General features: G+C 39.1%; 1 protein-coding gene across 3 annotated transcripts; it reads right to left on the minus strand.

The window, feature by feature from the left end:
• Positions 1-3,503: 3,503 nt before the first annotated feature.
• On the minus strand, positions 3,504-9,980 carry LOC127656069 (zinc finger and BTB domain-containing protein 41-like). Of its 3 annotated transcripts, none has more exons than XM_052144231.1 (4): positions 9,886-9,980; positions 8,016-8,597; positions 6,289-7,265; positions 3,504-5,936 (listed from the first exon to the last, which is right to left on the minus strand). In XM_052144231.1, the coding sequence occupies exons 2-4, from the start codon at positions 8,590-8,592 to the stop codon at positions 4,743-4,745; spliced, it is 2,748 nt and encodes a 915-aa protein (XP_052000191.1). In that variant the 5' UTR covers positions 8,593-8,597; positions 9,886-9,980; the 3' UTR covers positions 3,504-4,742. The 3 variants fall into 3 exon arrangements, with proteins under 3 accessions (XP_052000191.1, XP_052000190.1, XP_052000189.1); XM_052144230.1 differs by lacking the exon at positions 9,886-9,980 and adding an exon at positions 9,554-9,797; XM_052144229.1 differs by lacking the exon at positions 9,886-9,980 and adding an exon at positions 9,037-9,467.
• Positions 9,981-11,316: the final 1,336 nt, after the last annotated feature.

Raw genomic sequence — 11,316 nt, forward strand, 5'->3', positions numbered from 1 at the left:
AAATACATCACAGGAAATTATCTGAATAATCAGAACCTGTGGAGCACCTGTTCCAAAACAAGCAAGATGGAGCCTGCAGTGGGTCTGGCTACAAACTCCTCCGCTGGATTCAGAGCCAGAGGGCTAGGGAGGAAGGACATCCAGTGTCCGTGACTTGTGGACTTGACTGGGGAGTACAGCGCACGTCTTCGCCTCAGGAGAGGGGAAAGTTGCTTTGCGCAAGCAACACACCCTCGGCCAGCTGTTCCAAATTACCAAATTCTACGTGTTCAGACCTGTCAAAACACGGAATGAGACCGGCTCGACCCGGAGATTGTAAAATCTCATGAAGGTATTGGGTGTTGCCCAGCCCGCCGCTCTGCAGATGTCTACTAGAGAGGTGCTATTGACCAGTGCCCACGAGGATGCCTCTATGACTCCTCATAGAGAGTGCTCGAAACCGGATGGGGGCGGGTTTATTAGGCCAACACAATGGTGTCCACAATCCAGTGAGCAAGCCTCTGTTTAGAGACAGCGTTCCCTTTCCCCTGCCCACCAAAGCCGACAAAGAGCTGCTCAGTGTCTATAGCTCTGCGTGCAATCCAAATAGGTGTGCAAAGCATGATCCGGACACAGCAACGCTAAGGCTGGGTCTGCCTCCTCCCGGGGCAGTGCTTGCAGGGTCACTACCTGATCCCTGGAAGGGGTCATAGGAACCTTGGTACATAGCCCGGTCAGGGTCACAGGATGATGCGAGAATATGCCGGACCGAACTCTCGGACTAAAAACTCTCTCTCCGGCTGATTGGGGCACTCATTCCCAGGCGTGCACACTCACAGCCTGGCCATGCCCTCCTCCTTCTAACATACCTCCACTGCCCAATTCAGGGCAGGCTGGGAAAAGCTCTGGACTGACATAATAACATGACGACACTCTGTGTGTGTCATTCCCTCCAGCACTCCCGACTCCTCATCTTACCTCTCTCCTGCTGATTGGGCTGCTCAGCATCAGGCCTGCACACTCACAGCCCGGACACACCCTCCTCCTCATCATACAGGTCTATGAAATAAAACTTACATTCAATTTAAAATGTATATATTAGCTTAAAAACAAACAGTAAAAAAAATAAATAAATAACTGTACAAAATACTTCTAAATTCATATTAACAACTTTATGATTCAGTTCTCATTTATTATTAAACAAAATTACAGTCTCTAAATAGAAATGTATTTGGCAAGTGGAGGAAGTGTGAGTGTATCACGGCCGATTAACATTTGGCATTATTTAACTATATTTTTGGACATCACAAGCATCATAACCTAGAATCATTAGTTGCGCAGACCCTTAAAAACAAATTCTTACTTGTTTTAGGATTATCTTCGTTGCGAAGTTACAGTAAATATGATAAACTCGAGAGAACCCTGAAAACAAAATTGCATTTCTTAGTCTTTTTTGGTTGACTCTTTTTATGTTTTTTTTTTTATATATCAAGTCAGGCTATTTTCAGTTTAAAGCAACTTTTATAATTAGTTAATTATAGGTGTGCTGTGCAATGATTTATTTAAACTTGAATGCTGACTTGCTGTTTATCGTCTAACACACTTCTGCCCACTCACAGGCTTCTGCTCACTTTCAGGCTTCTTTTTGAATCATTAGAGTTGGTGTAACCTTTTACCAGTGTTCCCACGAGACCTCCCAATTTTGAGGCAAGTCATTTAAGTCATTTAATTAGGAATTTAGAGGTTGATTTTGTTCAACCCAACACAGTTTTGAATTTAGAGGTTCAAGAACAAAATGTTGAAACCCTATTGTTTTTGTTAGGATTTGTATTATAATTATTATTAGGGGCACAAATTTGAAAATATTAATAATTGTCCAAAAAAAATTAATTTAACTTTCGATTTCCTCCCAATGGCACGGTCACTTTTACTTAAATGGCTATAACTGCATAAATGAAAGGAACAAGACATTTTGACCAAATTTGGAAGTTAGAACTGCTTTCAGTGATCAATCTGGATACATGCATCGTCCACTTGGTGGTGCTATAACAATGACAAACCCAAAAATTGCTCTAAAGGCTAGGTCACGTTTTAATTTTTTTTAAATAAATTCTATGGAAAGCCAAGAGGGTCAGAATTCACGTTAAAAACCATTATGTCTATGGAAAGTCCCCAAAAAACATGGAAACCCAACGCGTGTGTGTGTATTACTAATATTACAAGAGTATTAATTTGCTGTTGGCCAGTTTGTCACCTTTTCTTGTTATTATGCAAATGTTTTATTGCATGAGATTGTCAGATTCACAGTGAAATTTTAGGAAGATTGTTTATTTAAAAGTTGAATCTGCTGCTCTACAGACAGTCCTGGACATCGACCATTGCTGATTTGTAATGGATACATAGGTTGATGTCTGCTTGTGGTTGTTCTGTAACACAGATGGCAGATATTCTAAAATATCTATATTTTTCTATATATATAGTCAAAATATGTTTTAAGGTAAGTTGTGGTTATATTATATAGTGATATTTTATTGACCTCACACTTTAATACATAATTTCTGCATCATGTAAAACTTGTGATCTGCAGAGGCTGCAGTCATTTAATGTGCAGTCAAAGTTCCTCGTTGCCATCATTGCCATTACTGATTCGAATCGAATACGCCTTCCAAAGTTCACCAAACCGAGAGGCAATATCACATTTGACATGTGTATATAGTTGTACATTCTGCAGTGTTTCACAAAGACACACATCTAATTTATACATATGACAGATCTCATTCTGAATAACTTTGCCTCTAAGAATGGTTGGAGTAAATAAAATGGGAAGTTAAATTGATTGAAAAAACAACTTCAAATAAAAAAAACTACTTTTGCAAAAGAGTCCTAGGTTTTTTGTAACAAAACTTGTACAGGAAGTATCTGTGGACAGCCTAGATTAATACTTTATTTTTATTTTTTTATTTGATATGACTATAACGGTAACTTTAAAAAAACAACATGACTGTAGCCTAATTTACCCAAAAGTCTAAAACTCCTAAAAGATAAATCCGAATTTCATCAAACTTAATACACATATGCAATGTGATTTTGAAGAACCATGCAATTCTTTTGAGATCAGACAGATATTCTTAGTGGCAGAGGATGAATCTTAGTTGCCTCCACATCGGAGACAGTCAATCCACGCATTTTATCAGGTGGCTTGTTGAGCGTTACCGCAGAGACATGTCATAGCGCGTGTGGAGGCTCACACTATTCTCCGCGGCATCCATGCACAACTCACCACACGCCCCACCATGTGCCAGAACCACATTATAGTGACAAGAAGAGGTTATCCCAATGTGATTCTACCCACCCAAGCAACTGGGCCAATTGGTTGCTTTAGAAGCCTTACTGGAGTCACTCAGCACGCCCTAGATGGATTTGAACTTGCGACTCCAGGTGTGGTAGTCAGCGTCTTTACATGCTGTGCTACCCAGACCCCGGAAATTATTTTTAGTAACCTGCCACAATCCTTAAAACTGCTTTAATATTTATTTTGACAGCTGTCACAGTTACTCATTACAATTTTCATCTTTTAATTATAGCCACGTTTAACAATACAGGATAAGTTCAAAAGACCTACTAAAAAAACTAGAAATTGACAAGAGATTACAAAGTGATGTTAGCATGTTAATTAATTAGTATACACATTTAAAAAATCTTGGAGACCAATGTACAATGCAATACATCTGTGAGCAAATTATTCTACATTTAAGTAGAAGTAAAACCACATTGTACCTCATAATTCCCAACATCTCTGAAATACATAGGTATACTATACCTTCTATATATTTACTAATATTGCAGTGGATTTACTTGATTTTCTGCCGCTGTGTGGCCTACAGAATTAGCTTAATATGAACCTTTTTTGACAGAGGAATAAAACATTGTCTTTCCCTTCTGAGCAACAGAAAAGCCTGAATCTGCACCACCGTCTGGGCACAATTAAATCAAATCACTATAATGGATTTTTTTAAATATGCATCAGTTCCATGGATGACAAGTGTCAACTATTACAGCATACTCTGCAACTAAGAAAGTGAGGGTAGAGGATATGGTACAGAGTCACAGTCAGTAAAGGCAGGGCAGAATTTCATTGCTGATCCAACACTGCCTAAACACAACACAAGAACATTTACCATGAAATTCCTGTCTTAAAACAGTGATAATTCACTTAACCCATCCTTAACCTCTGCTGCTACTGGCTTGATATTTTAGCCACAGCAGGTGCACCTCAACTAATTTGGTTTGCTGTGTACAAGGAAAACCATGTCACCATGTTTTCATACAATTAAATTGGTCAATTTTCTACACAAGTGATTTTTTTTTTAAGTACTATTTTAAAATGAGAAACAAAAGAAAGCCTTTTCCCAATGTCCCAATTTACATTTATTGTAATGTACAATAAATGTACATGCTGACATACAAAGAAGAATTGTAATAGGATACTGTGAAAACATTCAATAGAAGAACAAGTGCAAACACACTTGGCTCTCGCATACACCAATCTGTTCCACAATTCCATTTACTATTTTCGAAGAACACATTTCTAAATAAAAGGAATAGGTAGGCAAAAAGTGGTGCAAATGTTACTCAAATCAATAACAATAACAAAATGTATAAAGAAAAGATAAATGCAATGTCAGCCTGTTGAATCTGTTTGACTTTCTTTAGCGGTTAATTTAAGATTAATCGAGTTTGCATTACCACACTTGAATTAAGCATCACAGATCTGTGCCAGATTTTTGTCTTTTCCTTGATGGGCTACATGGAGGGGTTGTGGACAGACAATAGTCTGTAGAGTCAGAGGCACATTTAATAGGAGAGCGCCTGGGACTGTCAGTGACCGCTGCATGTGTCATGTAGTGTAGGACCATATCCTTTTCAGGAAGGACTTTTCCACAAGTCACACACTCCTGAAGCTCACCTTCCAACATATCCACTCCACTGTCTTCATCAGCAATCTCCACCTCCATGTTGCTTGAGTACATTTGGTCATTCATTTCAGCATCTACAATAAAAGCACATGCGTTTCCCCCATGCGGGAAATTTTCTGATTTGGCCTCCGTAGAGCTACTTTCCATTTCTGACTTCACACCTTTCCTGTCAGATGATGCAACGTCTTCTGCCTTTTTGATCTGATCTTTTTCTATAGTAATTTCTGAAGAAACAGGGACAGAAATAGAAGAGCCAGTTACCGAAGACTCTTTTACCATTAAAAGGACAGTACTTTCTAGCCCTGCCTCGGGATAGAAAGATGCAGCATCAGATAAACCCACTTTTTCATCATTTAGTGCATTAGGTTTTGCTTTTGATTGACTTTTTTGCTCATTCTCTGCCTCTAAATGTCTGGTAACGTTCAGTCCCTGATTCAGCTCCACCTCACCTGAAGCCTGTTCACCTACTTTTGATACATTTTCCGTACCAAAGACAACGGAGCCCTTATCCTCGAAGATGGTCCACCTCTTCTTAGAGGAACTGTCATCATGTCCCATTGGTATCAGTATATTTGAGGGAATGTTGATTCTGGATTGTTCCACAATGTTGTTACAGGTGTCTGTACTATTAACAGGGCTGGGTGGGATAACTGGCATGGAAATTATTTGTGAGGCAGACAAGGGTGTTTCTAAGACTAGAGAGGAAGGTAAAAGGTTTTGGGAGCTCTTTGCAGGATCTGAGGTGGGTGAGCTGGTAGTGGGAACTGGCAAAAGCATGACTAAAGGCATACCTGGAGGAGGCTCTTTATTTAAAGTAAGCTTCCACACACCATCAGTAGGCTTATTTTGGTCCGTCATGCTATGTGAGAATGTTGCAGGGTTTGAGCCCTGAGCAACAGTTTGTAAGAATATGTTAGGAGCAATTGGTATCATTCTTTGTGAAGAGGGGGCTTCTTTCAGTCGAGGTTTCTTTGAAGCAGCCTGTAAACAGAATTGTTGTGTGATGATTACACAAGACAAACATTTATTATACAGACTTCAAAATTTGGTTCCTTAAACCAAACTATCATTCAAATTCATAAGACACAAATCGTATGGACTAATTTGATGCTACTTTCATGGTGCTTTTGAGTAAATTTTAAAGCATAAAAGATTCAGTTCTCTGTAATTAAATGGAAAAAATTACCAGTGCATTGTTGATTAATTTTTTTTTTAGCGTTTCATCGAAAAGAGAAAGTCATACTGCTTTGGAATAACAAAAGGGTGAGTATATGATGACAAATGTGTGAACTAATCCTTAACAGCCGAAAAAACTTGGCTCAACTTCACTTACCACTGGTGGAGTCACCAGTCCACATGTTTTAAGGTGGCTGTCATACCCCTGTTGATGTGGGAAGCCAAGGCCACAGTCTTTGCAGAGACATGGCCGCTGTCCAGCATGCCCCCCCATGTGTGACATAAGCATGAGTGCTGAGCGGAAACCCATACCACATTCAGCACATTTCAGGACCCTCTGATGAGTGCTCCCATGCTTCTTCAATTCCTCAATGCTCGCAAAGATTTGGCCACACTCCAAGCAACGGATCTCATCAGTCTTCGTAGGCAAGGCCCCTTGATGGCCCCAGCATCCTGTGTCCTTCTTATGCCTTTCAAAGTCCTCTTGACTCTGAAAGAACACCAAACAAGCCATGCACTGGATGTGATCAGGCTTACATTCGTGATTGCGGTAGAGTGAGGGTAAGCGGAAATGGCGTTTGCACTTTAGACACGTATAAGGCAAGACACCTGCGTGAGAGAAACTGTGGCGTAATAGGGCAGCCTTGCTGAAGAACACCTGGTCACAGTCAGTACAGGAAAAGCCACCTCTGCTGTGCCATTCCAGGTGACGGAGCAGGGATTTGCGATGGCAGAAACTGGAGCCACATTTGAGGCACAAATGTCGTTTTGCCTGTTGCCTGTGCGTTTCTACATGATCCTTGCACACCTCTAGGTTAGTGAAAATCTGCTTGCAGAAATCACATTGATAGAACTCGTTCTCAAAATGATTAGTGTCCAAGTGCTTCTGGAGCTGTTCCTCTGTCTCAAAGTTGGTTGAGCAAACACGACAGTGAATGGAAGCCTTTTGCGAGTGGGAACGAAGGTGTGTACGGTAGTTGACTAATTGGCAGAACTGCTTGCCACATTCATCACAGCGGTAGGGACGAACACCTGTGTGCATATTTAAGTGTTCTCGAAGTAAGAATAGAGAGGTCAAGGTAAGATCACACACATGGCAGTTATGTTCTTCATTCTCGCCAGATCCATTCTCCTCTGAAAATGAAAGGGAAAAAGTTCATTATGTGTTGAAACTTGAAAGCACAGAAAGCGTTCTGTGTGAATGGCCCCCCCCCCAAGTCTATGTAAACATGTTCTAGTCGGATGTCTTTCATCAAAGTAACGTGTCTCCCTTTTTCGAAACATCAGTGCCACCTTTTACTATGCTGTCATGTTAAAAGAACATCAATATTATAGAAAACTGCATTTTTGATACCTGTAGTAATTGCGTTTAGAACGCAAGCACATGTCCTGTGTGAAAACCTTCTTACTCATTTATTATTCCATATTCAAAATTCTGTCATTTACTCCCCTTCATGTCATTTATCATTTTCTTTTTTATGTAGAACAGAAAAGATGCTTTAATTATGTGAGGCAATATCCACTGCCACTGTATTGAAAAGACAGAGAACAATCTTCATTTGAACATCTGTGGTTGAGTTTAGATAAGAAAGCATAAGAAAGTAAATATTAAATGTTTGGAACGAGTTAATTATGACAGAATTAAACATTTTTGGGTGAACTATTCCTTTAAGCCAAAACATATTTTCAAAAGAGTTTTTCCAAGTAAACATCAAGCAAAGAACATCACAAATTGTTTACTTTGAAAGCAAAAACAGTTATTCAAAGTTTACAAAATGTTGTATTTATACCAACCATTACATCCTATATAGGATAGGATGGTACTTTATCCCCAGAGGGAAACTGAGGAACATATATACAAGTATACATAAAAATATATAATACCTGAACAGGAACCATCATCATCATCATCATCTTCTTCCACCATCAACACCTCCTCCTCCTCATCATCATCAGTCAGATCAAATTCTGCATCTTCATCTGTTATTTCTTCACCAGACATATCGTCATCCATAACAAGACTGGCAGCTTCCTCACTCATCTCTGAATCTCTCTGTTTCTTCTCATTTGTCTTTTCCTCTTCTCTGCTTTGCTCTTCGTCATTGTTTTTCAGTTCTGCCCTACAACTTTTGTTTTTGGTCCACTGATTGCAAATGTTTTTATCCCGGTTTTCTTTGGTGATTATTTTTGAATTACCTTGAGTGTTAATTGAAGAGTTATGTTTGATGGGAGAGGAATATTGATGGTCCTGCAGAAAGCTTTCATCATGAGATGCACTTGGTACAACGCAGACATCCTCATGACAGTTTGCAAGTGTTTCAGTCTCAGGTGATGACTTTTCAGTGACATTCTGCGTTGGCAAAAATGTTTCCTTAACACTCTGTTGCTCACCGAGAGGGAAATTCCAACATGGAAAACCCAACTCTGTCAGCTGGATATCGAGGGTGAACTCCGAAGACATAGCAACTTTGAACGAAATAAGAAATACGGTCAATGCGGGCAATGTTGTAACAAGTGTCAGAAAATAAATGTCACAGGGCGAAAATTTACCCTCTGGAATTAATTTTTTAAAAGTGCTTTTTTACGTTTAAGAGGGCATTTCTTTCTAACAGATAACATAGTGTGTTGTCTTTAAGCCAAATACTTTGAAGAAAAAAAATTAAATACAAATACTGGTAATTCAACTGTTCATTACAGTGTCTAAACAAGCTACAGGGACGTTATTTCCCCCCACATTTTAAATATCTGGGAATTTTCTGACCCTGGTTATATAAACTTACATCACTTAAATATTTTTTATTTATATGACAATTCTACTCACTGATCTCAACAGTAAAATAAAGCCTTTTTCTTTATAATTGTACTATCAACCTAAAATGTAGATGATTTTATTCAGTTTATTTACCTAGAAGTCTTCGACGAGCATTTCGCAACACCTTCGCTCCAGGGTCTACTGTTCAATTATTGAAATATGAAGCTGTGACATTCGCGATTTTCCATGACTGCTCAACTAACATCTAAATTAATAATGAGCTGGAATGAAGCTTGTGGTTTAATTACCGCAAATGTGAAAACTGTGTTTTTACGAAGGGCTAATGTAAGGCTCAAATCAAATCAATACTGTGTGAAATGTGCCACTTTCCCGGCTGTAGAACACTTCCTGTTAAAAATGGTTAACAAAAAATGTAGATGTTTCCATCTGTGGGTCGGGAGCAGTAGTACAGTTGAGCACAAACAATGGGAATTCTCTAAAAGATTAAACAGTTAGATAAAGCTGGTTAACTTAACTTTCGGTTTGGTAACTCAGGGGATAAATAATATGACGTGTTTGTCAATTTGGCATTTCTGTTAAATAAAACACGGAAAGTTCTAAAATAGGATTAATTGTTAATGTGTTAATACCAGGGAACAAATTACAATACCTGGTAATACGTTGTCGATGTTACCATGTCGTCACAGTTTCGCTGATACTGTTCGTTTGTCTGCTCTTTGAGGGAAGAGTGAGGGGACGTAGTAGTTGGGTGGTTATCATAATTCTTTTTGATCCTTCACGAAAGATTAAAAAAAAAGATCTACGTATTTAGCTGACTGTCAGGACGCGACCCATCATAATGCAAGAAATTCAACCTCTGTAGCTAAGAAAATCACGTGGTGTTTAGCCGCACCTCATGAGGTCAATGTTGGCCACAAATGTATACCTAGCTTAGGGGTATCATTATGTCGTTTTTTTTTTTTGCTTGTACATTTATTTTACCTGTAATAAAATGCTGCAGACATACACGTGTACTGATGTGGGATTCCAGAGGCGTCCCTCATCTTGCCGCTTAATTGCTCGCAGCCAAAGCAGTCTTTTCGGTTGGCAGACGGGAAAAAAAACAGCTCTGGATTTTTCGCTTCAATAGTCGTGCAAAAATACACACAATATTTAGGCATTGTATCGTTCTAAAATTGCTAATTAATAGGCCTATTTCACAAAATGGCGACAGCAACCGGAGGTACGGTAACGATTCTTCCGGTCGCGTCGCCGCTCTCTACGATCACCATTCATTCTTGGACATTCTTCGCAAAATGGACTGTGAACAGCGTGTTTTTTCTCAGTCATTCATGTACTTGCCAAAAGTACATATATCCGATGTTGTCCGTTTTGTTGACATTTTTCAGGGAGATGTGAAACGATCAAAATTGGACAAAGGTTACAAATTCTTTTTTGAGCAATTTATTTTTGATTACCAAGGTATGTATTATTTACGATACGCGATTTACCTTTTGTTGGTTTTATGGATGAATTTCAACGTGGTGTAATAAAAAAAACCGAGTTTTAACCATGTTTGTGTGTATTTGGACACTTCAGTCTCAAATATTATTGCAGGGACAGTGGTAATTAGGGCCAGATGTTATAGGTCGTTAAGAAAGCGTGAGGAACCACATCAACTTGAGGTAAATACATACTGGATTTAGCTAATGATGAATGGTATATTTTTTGATAACCAAGATAAATTCTACTTGTCTCAGTATCAATAGTAACGTCAGCAGCTATAGTTAGAAAAAACAAAACAATGTTACATTCATTAAAATGGCATTGCACTTGATGACACTTACTCTACCAATCTTCACCCACAAAATCAATAAATAAATAGAAATGATGTCTGATTGTATGTGTGATATCTAGTGGCTTATTTAGTTATCATGTTATTTAGTTGTCCAGGAGAGTGCAGCAATCTTACACTAGATTATGGCTCATTTTCATGTCATCACCATGAATGAAACTAAGAATTGTACATCTTTACAGTAAATTTAATTTAACTTTGCTATTTTATCTAAACATGAAAATAATGAAATTAAGGCAAATAAATAATAAAAAACTAATTTTACACTAATGATATTACATTTTACACTCACCCGGGGGAGCGCGGCTGTCGTAATCGTGCTCCTGCACCAGCAGCGCGGCATCAGCGCTTTCCGCTTCTGCTTCCTCGAGTACACAACAGACACCTCTTTTTGCCGTCAGTGTCTGGCGTAATTTAACTTCTCCCCAGTTGTTCCAGGAAAACCGAGAAGGTACGGCCTGCGGTGTAAGATACTTACGACCGGACTCTCTAACACAGACTTCGTCCTCCGTGAAGTGCTTAGCACACAAAAAAGTACTGCCTTTCCTCACTGTGAACGTCGGCCCCTCCTCTCTTCG

The sequence above is a fragment of the Xyrauchen texanus genome, chromosome 15, assembly GCF_025860055.1.
Source record: "Xyrauchen texanus isolate HMW12.3.18 chromosome 15, RBS_HiC_50CHRs, whole genome shotgun sequence".
In the NCBI taxonomy this organism is placed as follows: Eukaryota; Metazoa; Chordata; class Actinopteri; order Cypriniformes; family Catostomidae; genus Xyrauchen; species Xyrauchen texanus.